The 19,253-nt window shown below is 42.6% G+C and overlaps 1 protein-coding gene across 1 annotated transcript in view; it reads right to left on the bottom strand.

Moving 5' to 3' along the window:
* Positions 1-3,535: 3,535 nt before the first annotated feature.
* GADL1 (glutamate decarboxylase like 1) overlaps positions 3,536-19,253 on the bottom strand; it is a 99,245-nt gene continuing 83,527 nt past the window's right edge. The window contains exon 15 of the mRNA XM_056857596.1: positions 3,536-3,755. Within this exon, the coding sequence (XP_056713574.1) occupies positions 3,582-3,755 (174 nt within the window). The 3' untranslated portion in view covers positions 3,536-3,581. The remainder of the gene's footprint in view (positions 3,756-19,253) is intronic.

The raw sequence follows: 19,253 nt of genomic DNA, 5'->3' as shown, positions 1-19,253 counted from the left end.
TCTCCTAGGCAGCTTTTGGCAGTAAGTACAATTGAACCATGTCCTGGGAATCAATCACCTTTTTCTATTCCATCCTTCCTTCAAGGCACTCAGTTTCGTTTACATGGTCCTTTTCCACTGGATCATCACGACAACCCTGTGAGACAGATTAGGCTGTGTGCGTTCATGTGACTGGCCAGTCTACACAGTGAGCTTTACAGCTGAGTGGTGATTTGAACCTGGGAATCCCATGTCAGAGTTTGACACCCTAACCATTGCACAATGCTGACTACGGTACATATGACAAATGCAGCCCTAGTTTTGATTCTGAATGCTTACCCCTATAGGTGGTAGATGAACTACTTAGATTCAGTAGCCTGGTAGAAGACAGAGGCTATGGTAGAGTATCTCTATTTCATGCAGAAGGTCCCAGGTTCAATCTCTGGCATCCCCAGTTTAAAAAGTATTGAATAGCAGATGATTTTTGCTTTGACCTAGCGCAATTTTGTCAGATCTCAGAAGCTAAACAGGGATGGCCAAGGTTATTATTTGGATGAGAGACCACTAAAGAATTCCAGAATCTCTATGCAGAGGAAAGCAATGACAAACCTCCTGTTAGTCTCTTACCTTGAAAACCCTACGGGGCCACCAGAAGTCGGCTCGACTCGATGGCATTTTGTACACAGACAGAAGGCGATTTGGAAGACCTTGAATGCCAGTCACAATGCGGACCTTGAAAGACCAATGGTTTGACTCGGTGCAAGGCCCCTTCATATGTCCATATCCCTTTGGTCACTAGGTGAACTTAGCTGAAAACTCACCAAACACTATTAGTAGGTGCATTATGATTGTTACAACAATCCAAGCCTGGCTTGCTCGAGCCACTAAGTGGGTTCATGGCAGAAGTGATATTCAGACTGTTGAGCAGCTCAGTCTCTTGGTTGTTCTGCTGTAGCATTCAAGGAAAGAAAAAGGCATGTTTACTCTAAGAAGTGTTTGACCTGTGAGAGCCCTGGGCTATAGCATACATATGTGTACAGGATATCTGCTTTATTCCCCTTCTTAGTGGACCATCCGGTGTTCTGATCATGGAAGCTTTTCGGACAAGCCTTGGCAGGCAAAGGATCAACTGAGCTTCTACAGCTTTGCCCTGTCAGACTCAGGTTGTTTAGAGAGCATTTTGGTGTATCGCTTAAGGATAGAAATGAAAATAAATTGCAATCCTGCAGTGAGAGAGAGGCGTTTAAGCAGGGCTTTTTCAAGCATACAAACCCATGTCTTCTTCCCTGAGACAAAACTCTGGGACTCTTTCAATAGACTCCCCATGAGTTTCCAATGACAAGAACAAAGTACTCTTCTGTAATTTCTTTAGAAAGAGAATAGGTTGGATCCAACCACCTTTTCTGCTATTAAAAAAAAAAAAAGCCAAACCCACCCCCAAATGTTATGCTAAGGATCACGAGATCTGATTGGGCCAAAATCATGGGGAACAGAATATGCAGCAGGGTGGAAAATTGGGGGTGATGGAGTGGGAAAGTTGGCTGAATCCAACCCACTATCTTCATGCACAATAGATTTTTTAAACAATGCACCAATCACAGTATTTGAAGACGAATTCCCATAATTCTTACATATCCTGTTTTTACTTATGCAAATATTCACTTCACCAAATAATGAAGAAATAAACTATTTGACACTGTAATAGGCAAACATGGCAATCCAGTGTCTTTGAGAGACCATGAGTGGGAGGAAAGGTGGCATAAAAATGTTCTAAATCAATCAATCGATCGATCAATATGACTGTCTCCCTATTACCAGAATCTGACGTCTCTGCATGGCTGCTCACATGAATGTCAGATCTTCTCCTCTCCATAGCTCATTTGTCCCCTTCGTTGCATGAAGACTCTCCCCCCCCCCCTCGCCCCTATCTACAATATTTGTCAAGGTCACAAAATCACTGTACTTCAGAAGTGAGTCCGCTGTCTTGGGAAGAGAAGGCAAGAATGTAGTTTGAACTTTGATTCATTGTAGGTTTTCATTTCTCTGAAAACAGCAAACAGCTCCCCGAGAGATGAAGTGTGGTTGTGCTGGGTTAGGAGGCAGGGGCAATTTGTGAACAGGCTATTTTGAGAGAACTGTACAATGTGTAAGAGGAAGAGTTGTAGATTTTAAAAAATTAAAAGTCTTATTAACTTGTCGCTCGCTTTTTATTCCAATATTCAACTAAAAACAAGTGTTTAGGCTTCAATATGCCACTAAAAAAAAGGACTCCTACAATTTTGAGGCTGTTATGTAATGGATATTAAATAACCTGAGGGTAGAGGATAAAAAAATATAGAGCTCTATTATACCATATTACAAATTTAACTTTCAAATTCAGTGTACAGATAGAACGGTAATGCGAGATCATGAACAACAAATTTATTTTCTAAAACAGACCATAACATCAATAAAATAAAATAAAATAGGATAACCCATTATGGGTCTTTCAAAATCACAAAAATAGTTAGTTGCCTTATAAACTATATCTCGATTTGAATATTATGAGCAAATTTCAATTTACTACACGCATGATCATTACCATTCCATATCCTCCCAAAGATACATTCTGCTCCTGTGAAATTTGATAGTTTTTACATTTTTAGAAACATACCATTCGTTGAATCATTACAATAATCTTTAAATAGCCACACAGCATTAAAAAAATACAACTCTATGAGAAATATATATATATGTATACACACACACACCAACACACACACATGTATATGTCAATTTTTTAGTTTGAATATTTCTAAAATGCTTAATACCTTGCTTACGCATTTACAATGTAGATTTAATGTGAATAATCGATCATAAAGAAGAAGAAAAAGAAAAAGTTGGTTTTTACAGGCTGACTTTCTCTACCACTTAAGGAAGAATAAAACCAGCTTACAATCACCTTCCCCTCCCCACAACAGACACCCTGTGAGGTAGGTGGGGCTGAGAGAGCTCTAAGAGAGCTGTGATTAGCCCAAGGTCACCCAGCTGGCTTCATGTGTAGGAGTGGGGAAACCAACCCAGATCACCACATTAGGGTCCACCACTCATAAATCACATTTTTCAAAAAAAGTAAAAAAAGGCTTATGAATCAACTGCAACATTTTGATCTCCAAAGACATTATGGGTGTTTTTGGAGAAAAGCTGGTAGACAAGTGAGCACTCCAGTCCACAAACTGTTGCATCACCACTGACCCTGAGTCTCTACATTTTAGCCAGCACCACACTAACATTTTTTTAATACGCATTAACCCAAGCTCAGGCCTTTTGTAGCAATGGAAACCCCATTGACTTCAAATAACTTATAACAATTTGTCACTGGTTAACATTTGGCCCATCTTAACATCAATTATCAACTTAACACCTGCCAACATTGAACACAGAATATTTATTTCAAAAGCATCTCTTCCCTCCTGTCCCTTTCCCCAAACATTGTTTCAGACTGTGGTTTACAGTTATTTATGCATTGATCTATGGGCTCCATGGTCTAGTACCATTATCCTCCGGTTTAATCTGTAAACTCTGTACACACACAAGGAGTCCCTTGTGTTGTGGAATACCAGTTACAAGTCTTGGCCAAGGGATTCTATCTCGTCGAGCAGGAAGTCCATGTCTTCACGGCTCACTTGGGGGCTGATAATTACTTGGCGAAAGAAGTTCGCTTTGCCGCAATGAGGTTGGTATCCAATCATCATGCTGCCTTTTTTCATCATTCTCTCTTTAATGATGGGTGCAACCTAAAATGGGATGGGAGGGAAGGACATACATTTAGAAGAACATGTTGCATAGAGAAGAGTTGGTAAGTGTGAGAGTCATGATGCAATTTTCTTCCCCAAAGAGAAGGGGGGGGAGAAAGAAACACAACGTAACAAATCTTATATATGTGTGATGAATGGGAAACTCACTGAGAATTTGTAAACACTAATTTGGATCCAGTCTCATTTAATTTTACTGATGCCAGCCCTCATCTAAGTTGGATTTGTCCTTGCAAGACTCATGATCCCCAGCAGTCTTTTTGGTAGTCAAAGAGGGAACCCCCTCCTCCTCTTTGAACCAGTGGAAACGGTGGTTGAATCCAACCAAATGTATTAGATTTCTTGGCATTGGATCCTATGAGCCCTTTTCACCAAGTCTTCATCCAATAGAAAGAAGTCTTCAAAGTCCTCTAAGTCTTCTTTCCAATGGAGAAAGACTTCCTTCAACAAAGGAAGCCTTTTTCCACCAGGAAGAAAAACTTATTTCCCATTGGAGGAACACTTTCTTGAAGGAAAATTTAGCAGAAGAAACCCATAGGATTAAACTTAGAGGATCATATGATACAACTCTTAGCCCCCAATCTAGTGCCCAATGAATTCCTTTCTACCGTTCTCATATGCAGAATTCTTTCCTACAGATCTCTTCATTGGTCTTATTCCCACATATAGACACCTGCATACATCAAAGGGCTGCACCTGCCAGGTAGGGCATAGGGGAGATCTTGCCCTAACTTACTAAGCAACATTTAAGCCTATTCAAATGTAATGAGTTACTTTGGTGTATTCTAAAATTCTGATGCTTTCTTAGTAGTCAACACTGAAGATGCAACAGGTGAGCCATAATTAATACATACACTTTTGTGTGTGTGTGTAATGTGCCGCCAAGTCGCAACCGATTTTTGGCAACCCTAGCAAGGGGATTTCAAGGCAAGACAGAACATAAGAAAAGCTCTGCTGGATCAGACCAAGGCCCATCAAGTCCAGCAGTCTGTTCACACAGTGGCCAACCAGTTGCCTTTAGGAAGCCCTCAAACAAGATGACTGCAGCAGCACCATCCTGTCTGTGTTCCACAGCACCTAAGATAATAGGCATGCTCCTCTGATCCTGGAGAGAATAGGTATGCATCATGACTAGTATCCATTTTAACTAGTACCCGTGAATACCCCTTTCCTCCATGAACATGTCCACTCCCCTCTTAAAGCCTTCCAAGTTGGAAACCATCACCACATTTTGGGGCAGGGAGTTCCACAATTTAACTATGCGTTGTGTGAAAAAATACTTCCTTTTATCTGTTTTGAATCTCTCACCCTACAGCTTCAGCAGATGACCCTGTTTTCTAGTATTATGGGAGAGGGAGAAAAACCTCTCCCTGTCCACTCTCTCCAAACCATGCATAATTTTATAGACATTTATCATGTCTCCCCTTAACCACCTTCTCTCCAAGCTAAACAGCCCTAAGCGTTTTAACCGCTCCTCATAGGGCACTTGCTCTGGTCCCCTAATCATTTTAATCATCATTAAATAAGAATCAGAGGTGGTTTGCCATTGCCTTCCTCTGCAGAGCCTTCCTTGGGGGTCTCCCTTCCAAGTACTGACCATGCTTAGCTTCCAAGATCTGAGATCAGGCTATACTATGCTGCCTTCCCTCCTAAATGTACCCCTTTAGTAAGCCAGCAAAACAGCTGGATTCTTATGAGCTCCGATTCTTTTTACTCTGTAATTGCCTTGTCATTTGGTAAGAATGAAACATTGCAATGAGCAATACCTCAACATCAAGATTGGGATCTATATTTTTCTGGTACACTGCTTATTTTGTAATTGGATTTGTGTGCGTGTGTGTATGCTTTTTTTATTAGCTAATGTACTAAGCAGAGAAAGCATCCCATGAATATTGGGTGAAAAGAATCACTTTAAAAAGTAAAAACCACAGGAGCTAGATTCTACTCTCTGGTATCATCAATCTTCAAAACCAGCAGTGCTACTTTAAATTTAAGTGTGTGACAATGAAAACCAATATCTAACCCTCTTCTTGATCCCTTCCCCCGTTTACATTATAAAAGCAACACCAATTTTATCACTAGTCATGTTGGGCACAGTGTGCAACTAATATTTCTTGTTGGCCTATGACCTTAGATCTAGAAAAGTAGATTTTTTTTGCAAAAACTATGTACTACAACTTACTCACTCCTCTTGTTTCCCCTTCAGCAGATGTCTCACAGCCAGATGTGGAGACCCCATTTTCAATTAACAATCTTGTGCGGGTGAAAGGAGTTAAACACTCTCTGTTCCCTTTAATGTATGGCCCTTATCTGAAGAGAGGCCAAAGACATCTGAAACTACTCTTCCGAAATCACTAGGGAGATCCAGTCACACATCTCATCTGACAGCCCCCTAAACAGAGTCGTCCTAAGCAAAGTTACACCCTTCTAAGCCCACTGACTGGCTGTCATATAGAAAAGGATAGCATTTGTTCTTTGTTTCTTTCTTTCACAAATCGTATCTCCAGGGTTTAATCCAGGCTGTATTTCAGCACAGTTGTCACTGCTAGAATTAAACCTGGAAGAAACCAAGTAATGGAAGGGGCCGTTGCTCTGTGGTAGAGCCTCTGCTTGGCATGCAGAAGGTCCCAGGTTCAATCCCCAGCATCTCCAGTTAAAGGGACTAGGCAGGTATGTAATGATACCCTTCTATACCCCCTGTAATATGGACACCCTTGGACTCTCGTGTCTGTACATTGGGACTGTTGCTGAATGGCAGGGGAGGCGTAGCACCACGCTCCAAGGCACAGGAGCACCCCAGACACCCCACCGGACGTCACTGTACGGAGCCAGCAGGGACCTGCGAATGGCCACTCACCTGGACCCGGAGAAGGGAAGTGGGCCGGGACTCCATCTTGGAGGTGAATGAAGAGCAGAACAGAGAACTCCAAAATCTGCTCCTGAGCCTCCCTGGCACTGACTCGCCCCTGGAACTGCCTTCTTGGACAACTTTGCATAACCAAGAAGATGGCCAGCCTATCAAGATCTGCCTAACGACCTTGGACTCTGAACAATGACAGTTCCCCTTCCTCACTTTGCATTCCTTCTCTGGGATAGTCTGACTACATGCTAATCCCATTTTCCCATTCTCTCCTTCCCCTTCTCCTCCTCCTAACTCCCGGCCAGCTGTCAATATCGCAATCAATCGATACTTAACAGCCATCAATCCTTTTCACCCATAATCTTTCACCACTCATGAAGCAATCTTACCTTTGTGACCCACTGCTCACATGCCCTGTGAATCAGTCTGCCCCAGGGGCAGAATTTGACTATAAAACAGAGAGCCCTGGCATATGTCAGTGGCTTCTCATTTTGGATCCAGAACACGAGATGTGAGCCCTGCTCCTGGAGGGGAAGTCCATTCTGAGACCTCGTTCTGCAGGAAAGGTGACTATGAACCGCTTGGGTATCTCAACCCTTTACTTTCTTAGCTCTGTGTGTGTTGGGAATTGTTTGTGTGTTTTAACCCTATTTGATTACTTTTAATAAAACCCTTAAAATTGATAAAGGCCTCTTCATTATTGGGTTGCTCTCCATTTGGCTCACTCACCTAGGGGCAGAATTGGTTTAGAAAGATCCCCACACCAGCCTCTTGCAAAGCTCTATTTAGTCTCCAGCTAATTTCCCCAAATAAAAAGAGACTCCCTCTGTGCTTGGCGTAACAGGTAGGTGGTGTGAAAGACCCCTGCCTGAGACCCTGGGGAGTCGCTGCTGGTCTGAGTAGACAATACTGACTTTGATGCACCAAGGGTCTGATTCAGTATAAGGCAGCTTCATGTGTTCAGAATGTTTCTGAGTATGTGCATTATACATTAGATTCACATCCAGATGTCAATATCTGCCACGAAAGGTGCAGTGCTGCAGAACTGCTAACACGAACTGTTCTGCATTGAAGAATAATGATGATGAAAGCTGCTAGATGCTGTATGTGGGAAGCCCTGGCCACGGCTAACAGGTAGGCATCAGCCCTAGCATCGCTCTTTCTTAAAAACCCAGCCCTGAATTACACAGTCTGCGATCCAAGCACGCTTCCTTGCCCATGTGCTCCACTTAAATAAACACATTTAGGATTTGTTATGTAGCTCTCTTGAAACCACAGCACAGAAATTCATCCCCGAGTGGCAGACTCAAGGTCTTCGAGGGCTGTGCCGGGAACCTTGGCCTGACAAGGACTTATGGAGTAAATGAAGACTTGCAATATAAGCTCCAAAAACACAGCGTTCCCTCAACCTGCTCTGAGGTGCTTCTTTGAAATGAGCAAATGTACCACTGACTTTGATTTTGCACTCGTTCACCGGGTCTCAAAAAGCCATTGGCAGACTCAGCCGCTTGAGCTACTCAAGAAAGACGACGCTGCCTCCTTTTACTTAATAACGTTATTTCTCTCTGGCAGCATTTACAAGATACATTTGGCTTGATAAAGCCCCAGCAGTTAATTTCAATATAAACGTCATAAAAATTACTCAATATATTGTCTAATCTATCACACTGTAGTTCTCCACCCCTTCTTACTATTTTAGCATGTGATATGCAGAAATTCATTGGCATAAAATCAATTTTGGGATGCAAAAAGTTGGCATCTTTTCACTTTCATCTGCCGCTGCTCATTCCTGCTGGTCTTTGCAATAAAAGTCTAACTTTTTATTTAGCATTTTACTACAAGCTGACACACTGCAAATATTAATTAAAGATCACAACATGACACAAGCGTGAACGAATGCCAATTCTGAATGTAATGAGCAACCAGAATTTTCTCCTGAATTCTAATGTGGGTAGGGGGAGAGAACAGAGGAAAAAAGACGACAGGTTATAAAACTGGTGTTAAAGAGATCTTAGGAAAGATTAGGAACAATGAAGGAAGATGATAATTAGAATGTTCCACAATACCTGTTTGAAAACCTTCAGAATTAGGTAGGTATATTCTTAATCCATGCAAAATGTACTAGCTTTCCTACCAAAAATCCACATGCAAATATGAATGGGCTACTGGGACGCTGAACGGGCAAGTGACTTTCACATGAACACCTTAAGCTATCTTCTACTGAATCAGACCCTTGGGCCATCAAAGTCAGTATTTGTCTACTCAGACCGACAGTGGCTCTCCAGGGTCTGAGGGACTGGTGCTTGTTTTTTGCGCTGGGGCTGGTGAACTGCACGAGGTAATCTGCTGGGCGGAGTTGGGGCGGAGCTGGGGGCAGGCATAAACAATGAGCCTGTTGGAAGGGGAGGCCTCCTGCAAAAGGGACAGACCAAACCGTTGTCAAATACAGCGTACTTTGTTCCCATGAAAAACCAAAACTACAGATAATTGACGGGGATAAATCGCGGCCACGAAAAAAACATTTAAATCGTGTGTTTTTTTAGTCCGTGGCAAAACAGAAGCATAATCTACCGTGAAAAATGCCCCTGTAAGTTACAACTTAAGGTGCACTTTAGCACTGAGGGGCTCCTAGCTTCTCTGAAGCATGACCCTTTTAAATCCTCATGGTAAAAAATCTTAGACGAGAAAGTGCGGGAGTGCTCATACGTACGTGAAGCATCCCTGCAACTTTATTCTTCATTTCAGTGAGGTGTTTTTTGCCTCAGTTCTAAAACTTACTCCTATCCCCCAAACAGACCATCATGTCATGATTATAGACTGGGTTACTTTTTTCTAAATCATGCAGCTAGTTCAATCATCACAACTATATGGCTTGTGTTGTGAAATTGCTTGCAGATGAATGCAAGGGCCTTTTTTCTTCTTGGCGGTAATTAAAAGCAAACCCAGGTCACCATTCAGCTGTCACCACGACTCGGGCAAACGAAAGACCAAATGTTGGCACTCCCGATTGCAGCCTTGGTCCGGTTGCCAAGGCAGTCTGTAAAAACCCAAACATGTTTTGCTTTTGTCTAGAATTTGTTCTGGGCCCGCATCCCTAAACCACCAATAAATTATTGCTGTGCATGACTGCACCAGCGTTTCCCTTGTGCCGTATCATACAATAAAATAGAGAGATAAATGCATTTGTCAAAATAATCGCAACCACTTCCACATTCCTCACAGCAACTGGATATTATTAACGGGGAGAAAGGGAGGCCTGTGTTTGCCTTCATGTCACTCCTCTGGTTCCTCAGCTATGAACTTGATGCCCAATCAGACTAATTCTTCTTTGAGGGCCATCATCTGGAGATCCGTGGCCCTGAGATGTATGCCATCCTTAGCGGGCTACCTACATATGCAGTCATCACAGTGTAATTTGGCATGCATGTATCCAAGGTGGGTTTTTTTAAAAAATAAGCAAAAACAAACACTGGAATGCTGTGGTTCAAATCTCAATTTGTCTATTAAGGACAGACAGTGCACATTAATCATAATGTGCACAGGGATGTGTAGGCCTGACGGTACATAAAACATGCTGTGGGATATGTTGTGCATTTATCTGATGTCAATTTCTAGTCTATCCTTACCTATAAGGCCTGGAGTGAGTAAGAACAGTTTCAAAAAGCAGGGCTTATAATAAGATGGCGCTGTTTTGACAAGTTTTTTTTTTGCTGAGCTGTGTCTGAGATGCTTGTATAAATTTCGGTGGGGGTGGGGTGGCTATTAACATTGAGGAAAATTGCATTATTTTAATTGTCATGCGTATGCATAAACACATCGCTTTTATGATTTTGTCATTTATGTGAGTATGCTTTGTGAACCGCCTAAATAAATAAACAGCAGCTCTTCTAAAACAGCGCATTATTTATTTATTTATCGTTTGATTTTTATCCTCAGAATCAGGGGAGAGGTATACATGGGTGCTCTCTGCCCATTCGCTTCCACAACAACCAAAGTTGTTATACAAATCAATAGCCATCATCACCAACGTACTAAAAGAAACGCAGCATAAATTTTCAAGTGAAATCCTGAAAGTTCCACAACTTCAGTATCTATTCTTTTTTACACAGGACCAGATAATTCATTTGAGAGCATGATGTTAACATATCGTTTAGTGAACGGCGTTTTTCCACCGCAGTGTGAATTTTTTTTTTCCACAGAGAGGAACCAAACCGCAGCATGTCATCGCTAAAGTTTGTTTTAAAATCCTTTTACAGTTTTATATGCATCAGGATAATCTTTTGTTCTTTTCCTCTAGGGGAACAAAAATCACAGTACAACTTAGACATGTACATTCAATGGGAAATGACACATTATTTGATGACTTGCTATTTTAAAAAGTGGCACGGTTCTGCTGTAGAAAAATAAATGTCCCTTGAGACATTTGGGAAGTTTCCCTACTATTCACAGAGATGATTGCCATTGCCCGAGGCAGCATCTGGCAGAAAAGACATGTGTAGCATCCTCCAAATTTGTACTACTGTATCAATTAAAGAGTCATAATGATGGGTTTGCTCTTCTGTTTTAAAGATAAAGGGAAACATTAATGTTTAGGCAAATCTCAACAGAAAGGTATATAGTTGAGCTTGAAATGATTGCAGTGACCTTCAGAGAAACTGTAGGATGCTCAAAACTAAGTTGAAGAACCAGCAATATACTAACGGGCCATTTGAACTCATTAATAAAAGGGAAAGGAACCTATTTCAAAAAGCCCTCCACTTATGTTAATCTCTTTCTTAGGAGGATCAAATATCACATTCCTCTTCAGTTCTGTTTTTATGCATTAGCAAAAGGGTGTTCTGTAACAAAGTTTGTAGGAGCCCAAGTATAGATAAGAACCTGGCTCCAAAGCTCCCTGCATATGGCTAATTTCCAAATGTGAGTCCAGAGCTGATTTCCATAATACACAGGATAGGGCCAAGAACCCCATACAGTGTCTTATGTACCAGTCACACGCAAGTTCCTTAATTCTCATGTGTGTGTTGATTAAGACAGCAACTGTGATGCCAATGGAAAAGGGGGTTCAACATCCCCCCGGTGCTATTTTCCTCACCTCAAACAGTTTGACGGGGACACTCTTTCGCCCACTGGAGATTATCCACATGAAAACTCATGAGCTTCTGCATTGGGTTTCCCCCAAAGGACCTATGTGGGTTTTCCCAACTGGTGGGGAAGCTAAACCCTTTTCTTCATGCATCTTGCAGCTGCAATCTGAATTAGTCACCATGCATCTAGATACTAAGGGGCATGTGTGGAATTGTTACACAGGATGGAGGCTTTGGACCCAACCTGGATATTCCATAATTTGGAAATTGGCCCTATCGGAACATCACTGTCTGTATGATACTAATAGGACTTTGGGAGGTTTTTGTTTTGTTTTTGTATTGATCAAAATTCTATCAGTTGTGTAATACTCTTCTCAGGTTGTGTAATACAGTTGTGTAATACTCTTCTACACACAATTTGTCACATTTTTCTGTCCTTACTGGGTTCTCCTTTGTTCTTGGTTTCTTGAATATGTTGAGAGTCCCCTTCTTTTTCTTGACAGATATCACAGCAGGATCAGAGCTTCCCTAATACTTCCTGCCCATCTATTTTTTCTCCTCCCCATATTTCTTTCCATAACAAATCAAATCTTGTCCAGTGTTTCCAAGGGCTGGCTTACAGAATACAATTGTCACAGGGAAGCAGCTGCTCAAAAATCCCTATATGGTGGCTGTTTCTCACGACAAATGTTGAGTGAGTCACCGCAACAAAGAGAGTTTCCAGGTTGCAAGACATTCCTGGTGGTGGCATAAAAATTCTCCCCACAAAAGAATGATTCATGCAGCATTGCATGCTACACATGGAGATATTTGAAGGCTATTTCAAGTAGACCGCAAAAGTCTGCAAAAGTCAGAGGATCGGATGCACCAGATCATTTCTGTGGTCAGCAGAATTTCCGCCATGAAGTATGACTTTCCCCTCAAAAGCAATGTCACCTCAAAAGCTATTCCTTGGGTGTCCCCTGGCCTCTAAAAGCAGCATTTTTGTGGTAGGGGGATTTTGCACTACAGTGGGAGGAGAAGGCAAGAAAGCCTTTTGCAGAAAACCTGAACTCTGTGGAAATGTTCTGGTGGATCCCAGTCATTACAGACCAGATTCCCTTTGAGTATCCAAATGTTAAATGTTATAAACCTGTCTTTTAGGTGATGCCCTGGCTGTGGTATTTGCTAACATGACTTCATATAATTCATCCCAGAGTTGTTAAGCATGGGATCCCAATACGAGTATGGACTGTTTGTTACACATGCAGAGTTCATAAGACTACTCTAGGAAGTGACTCCAGCCACACATGCATGTCAAAAACTTGTGGAAGAAATAGTCTATAGTTTCCTAGGACAAGCCCATGTCAGATTCCAAATTCCATCTAGCATTATTTTATGATTGTCCCTGGATCAGTTATGAGGATAATTCCGATATATTGTTTTCACATGTGTATCTTAAGAAGTCATCCTGCGAGGACCAAGCATCATGTTGGGAACTGTCCCTCAATTAATAGATATTTATCCCAAAGCACAAGACCATTTTTATGAAGTATTCTTTTCAAAAAAAAACCTAAAAAGTAAAAGCTGTTCACCAGATGGAATTCTAAGTCACTTTATAGCTATATTGCCAATAAACAATTTTATTAAATGCAGTTATATGGTTCTCATTAAATATTTTACAGCTATTCCTATAAAATTTTTACAATTAATGCTGCCCTAAAAATACAAGAGTGGTGGTGTCCTTTGTTATGTGTGAACATCCTAATCCAAATATTATAATTAAAAACTGAAAAAGCAATAAGGGTTTGCCACTGATTAATTGTTCGTATTTTAAGCAGAATTAAGAATTTACCACGTAGCATATTAACTTACAGACTTGGATTCTAATGTAGAAAGACACTTTTTATTTTTACTGCTTTCAGCAAATGACTTTGACGGTGAAAGGCAGAGATACAGAAAAGACCAGTATGGAAGTTTGACTGAACATTTTGATTTGAACAGTGCTGTTATCGGTACCCTATAAAATAAGGCATGGAGATGTCACAATAACCAGAGTGCAAGAGTTATATGCAATTTAGACCAGTCTATTACTAAGTAAAATTGATAGTATAAATTAATATTTTTGATTATTTACTGGCTTATTCATAATTGTTCACTGACTTCCTTGGAAGAAGTTTTAATCTGTATGTAATGTTTGTATGTAATGTTTAAATTTTTAATAAAATGTTTTTTAAAAAAATATATCCAGAGTGCAAGTTTTTGGGTTTTGGATGGTCTTTTTCATACAGTCACTTTATAGAAACATTTAAATCATAGGCATTTATACACAAAATAAACTGCAACCTAAGAATATATACTAGGGCACATATCCCCTAGCTGCTTTCTGAACTCACAGCTAAGGTCCATTCTAACCATAACTAGTGTTTAGAATATGTGAACACAATTTGCATAATGATAGTTGTATCACATCTGCCCTGCACATACTGAGCTGACAGAATTTTTGAAATTTTGCTACCCAAAACCAAACGTTTTTTCCTGCTGTGCACTAAGTTTCTTCAACATGGCGCATTTCAATGCGCTTGCAACAGCATAACCTTCCTAAAACAGGGGCACATTGTATAGGGTGGCATTAACTTCTGTCAGTCAAATCCACCTCTTTAGATGGGTCATCAGTGTCAGATCCCATCTGTCTATCCCTGGGCTTTAAAGATTTCAACACTGAACTTATTCTGCTAAGTTTATTTGAAAGTGTAACAGGCTAACCTTCCTCATAGGGCTTTTGTGAGCATAACATAGAAGAAAGGAGAACTATGTTCACAATGCAAAGGTCCCTGGAATAAAAGTAGAATGAACACTAGATAGGCGGAAGCTCCAGCCCATATCGTGTTCCCAAGTGGTTCCATCCATACACAATGCATTTGAGATTACTCTAGGCAATAGAAACTACAGTTCCCGTGATGTCTATTTAGTACACTGCAATGCATTGAAGAGACAGTACTTCATTAAAATGGTATTAAAAGTCACACTAAACTTATTAGTGGAACACTAATGGGAGCTGGTGAGGTGCAGATGACATAAGCAATTTGTAGTAAATTTAAGAACAAATTATTTGTGATACTCGCATCAAAGCTACTGGTGCAGACACCTGCTAGCAAGACTTCTTTATGCTGGTACCAAGCCTTTTTTCTGTACTTAACCAGTTCCATACAATCTCTTGACAAATCTGACTGTTGGTAGATTGAAAGACTGGGCAAGTAATCAATAGCTATGCTAGAAAGGTGCCAGCTTATTTTTTCAAACAAGCAAAAGAAAAAGAAATCAGACAACTGAACTCCACACTTACAGATTCAGATGCCAATTAAAAGAAGGTCATTGATAAGATTTATTGACCAGCTATCCTAGAGGCCAATTTTTATTCAAAGAGCTATAAATCTATGTGTTTGGCTTTGTAACAGATGTTAATCCTTCTATTATTTAATGCATTCAATTAACACTAATTAAATTCAATGCACACGTGAGCCATGTGCCAATATTCGTTACCAGAACATGGAGTGTAATTACTGTACTTTTAATAATTAAATCTAATAATATTCAATAAATCAACTTAATGGAATGCCTTTTCACCACAGCTTGAGTTCTGCCATTTATTTACTTTAATGTGTACATTGAGCTTTTCCTTGAATTTTCCCAATTGACAAGGCTTCCACTGATACATTTTTATTACTATGACAACGAATTAGCAACACAAACTGAAATGTGGAAAGTTCAAGATATGGGCAGTAAGATCCACAGCAGCCTTTGTCTGAGGTTTACCCTGTTATAAGAGTAGATTTGGACGTGTTTGCCACTTACCGACCGCAACACTTGAAAATGAGGAAAGGAAATTATGAATATTAAAACTATCAGTCAAGACTTGCATGGCTGAAGCAGCCATTATTGACTGAATGTTGTGGATGGAGTTTCACCTTGAACACAAAGGCATGGTTGTTGTCAGAGGGGTTTCTACAGCTCTATGGCAACCCTATGAAACAATGTTCTCCAAAACATCCTATCTTTAACAACCTTGCTCAGGTCTTGCAAACTGAGGGCTGTGGCTTCCTTTATAGAGTCACTCCATCGCTTGGGTCTTCTTCCTGCTGCCTTCAACTTTTCCTAGCTTGATTGTCTTTTCCAGTAACTCTTGCCTTCTCAAATGACTCTTGCCTTAGTTTAGTCATTTAGCTTCTAGGGTCAGTTCAGGCTTGATTTGATCTGTAACCCACTGATTTGTTTTGGCAGTCCACGGTACCTGTAACACTCTCCTCCCTTACCATATTTCAAAGGAATCTACTTTCTTCCTATAAGCTTTCTTCTTTCACACCCATAAATAGTAATAGGGAATACTATGGCATGAATTAACTTGATCTTGGTTGCCAATGATACATCCTTATAGTTAAGAATCTTTTCTAGCTCCTTTATGGCTGCCCTTCCCAGTCTCAATCTCCTTCTGATTTCTTGGCTACAGTCTCCCTATTGGTTGATGATGGAGCCAAGGAATAGAAAGTCTTGAACAATTTCAACATAAAACTCTAATGTGCGGCAATATCCCAAATCACAAACGATGATTTGCTCCCTTCTAATAAATCAGGGTCAGTGAAGCTTACGCACTTCAGTTATGACAAACTATTTGAGGCCAAGCAGCATTGTTATTTTTGTACAATGCACAGTGTCCACTGACAACCCAGCATGCATTCGTACGGGCAAGTTTTCAAGATGGTGACGAGCAGCAGCTCAGTATTGCTTCTTTCCCAGGCTGTTTAAACCTCCATGAAAGACAATGTGAGCCATTTAGGAGTCATTTTAATATTTTTATGAACTGATTTTTATGAAGAGATAAGCCACTTGGAGGGAACTAAAAAACAGGATATACTTATTTTAACAAATAGAGTGAAACTACTTCTTTCCTCCTGGGCATAAATTATTAGGTAGAATAGAATTGTGCAGATTTTCTTGCTAAATTCCAGAGATAGTCACTACCGTATTTTCCGGCGTATAAGATGACTTTTTAACCCAGGAAAATCTTCTCCAAACTGGGGGGTCGTCTTATACGCCGGGTATCGTCTTTCCTCCCCAGCCTCCGCTTCAGCTTCCGCCTTTATGGGCTTCCCTCCCCTCTAAACCCCCCTTTAGCCCCGCCCTCCGCGGGCCGTCGGCTCAGTTCTCCCCTCGCCTTTAGCCTCGCCCTTCTCGAGGGCCCTTACTCTCGCCCCCGTCCCCCTCTTCTTCCCCGCTCCCTTCTCCTCTCGCCGATTCCCCCCGAGAGCCACGTCCCGCCGCTTCGGGCTCCCGCCCTCCCGCCGGAGCCCGGGGCTGAGCCTCGGCTACAGCCGGCGTCTCTGGCTGCGGGGCTCCCGCTGCCCGGGGAGGCTCTCTCCCTGCCTCGCCTCCAGGGAGGGAGAGGAAAGAAGACGAGGCCTTGCTCGAGGGGCAGCAGCAGCTGCCGCCAAGTGCCCGGCCGGCGATGCCACCCCAGCAGCAGCCCGCCCGGTGAGTGCGCGCCCCCGAGACCGGCAGAGGGGGAGCTAGAGGGGTCGCCCCTCGCCCCGCTGACTGGCCGGGATGGGTAGCCGTGCGGCGGGGCACCGCAAAGGGACGGGGCGGCAGGGGGACGCGCAGGCAGCCCTCGCCCCCCCCTCCTCAACTCCAGCCGGACTTTGGCAAGCGTGCTCGGCGGGGCGCGCGCAGCTCCCGCAGGAAGAGTTGGGGTCTGCCCCCCCACCCCCATGTTCTGGGCTCCGCTCCGGAGCGCCGTCCCAGCCCCGTGGAGTTCAGGCGCGCCCGCTGACTCCCGCGTAAGCGCGTGGGGCTTGCGTGCGTATTCCCTCCTCCCTTCCCGTCCCTCCCCTCCCGTGTTTTATTTGGGGGAGGGCTTTGCTTCCCCTCCCCTCGGGGCCCCTCACGCGCCTTTGGCTTCAGCTCGCCTGCCTCCCGAGGCACGCCATCCCCGCGCTCCGGCTCTCCACGCCCTCTCGCGCCGGCTCCTCCGCCCCCCCTCTCCCCGGCTGCCCCTCGCGCAACAAGCACCCCCAAGCCCCGGCGCGACCACCCCTCCGAAGACCCGGAGCGCCGTGCGGCCGCCTCTTCGGGCGCTCCCACCGCTTGCAGAAAGAGCCGAAATCCGGCCTGGGCGGAGGTGACGCCAAGAGAAGCCCCCCACCCCCTCTCCAGCCGGGGGGCTGCCCTTGCTGGATCAGGACTTCTCTTTCTCCAGGCAGGGCAAGGGCCAGAGGGAAGGGGCCCTTTTCCCCCCGCTGGGGGGCGGTGGGCGGGGTGACACCTTCCTTGGGACATTCCCAAACTCTGTATTTTAATTCTAAAAATGGGGGATCGTCTTATACGCCCAGTCGCCTTATACGCCGGAAAATACGGTATTTTTTCTCAGCTAGGGGACAAAATAGATATTCTCCTATGAAGCTGCAGTGTCAACAGTACAACACTGAATTACTTAACGTGCAAATAAAATAATACTGCTTGAAAGAGTTAGAGGCAGAGAATTATGGGGAAACGGGCTTCGCTAATGCTACAGTGATGCTCTGCTGAATGAAATATAGTAATCAAAGGCATTATGTTTCTGTGTTTTATTATGAGACCTCCACTGCTAAGCTACTGGTATAATAATATTATTCCTTTACTGATTTTAAGGTCAGGACCTGTCAAACCGCACTACTGACTCAAAGTCTCCTTTCTTAGTTACCCATGCTGGCGACCATGACCGTCTGCAGCTTATTTATTTACTTACTGAAAAACGTATATCCCACCACAGCATATAAACAATGCATGTCTTAAGCAGCATGTGATATACAAATCACACATTTTTCTCAATTTGAAAGGACTTTATGTATAGGAAATGTGTCACATTTGATGGTTTTCAGTCCGACGCAGCTCATTCAACGCATGCAAAGTTTCTATTTCCAGCAGGAAAACCTTTTACTTTCTCCAACAGATTGCCTAGCTGTTTACCTCAGCTTTATTTTGCTCTCGTTCCCTTGCAAACTAGCTACACTTTTAGCACACCAACTACTCCTTGTTAATGCTATTTAATTGAACATTTATTTTGTTCAAATGGCATTTGAGATGCCAAAAGAAAATGTTCTGGAACCATTATGAGCTCTTGTGAAATTTTTTTTTTAAAAAACCACCTCTATTTTTCATTCTTCGAAATCAGCTCCTTAACATCTGTTTTAATACAAACTTTCCCTCCTCCTGGAGCTGGGTTTCTACACAAAAGACAAAACACTCCTTTCTCACAGACGCTGCACTATTCCAAAGTGACCCAAGGAACTTTGTGCAGCTGAGAGCTGCCCACATATCCAGCCCCACCCTTCCTCTGACCACCGTCCCTCTGCTTTCTGCTCCCACCATGTTCTCAAGCACCATTTCCTTTGTCCTCCCCAGTTCTCTTTCAGCTTCACCTTCATTTTCATGCTCCCAGAAATCTATGATGCATTTCTGGGGGTCCTTAAATTTGGGGTCTCAGGTTGCTGCTGCTGCCGCCACTACTAACTTCTCTATCCA

Source organism: Euleptes europaea, chromosome 11 (genome assembly GCF_029931775.1).
Source record: "Euleptes europaea isolate rEulEur1 chromosome 11, rEulEur1.hap1, whole genome shotgun sequence".
NCBI classification, from domain to species: Eukaryota; Metazoa; Chordata; class Lepidosauria; order Squamata; family Sphaerodactylidae; genus Euleptes; species Euleptes europaea.
The sequence above is the reverse complement of the archived record's forward strand: the minus strand, read 5'-3'. Positions and strand labels throughout refer to the sequence as shown.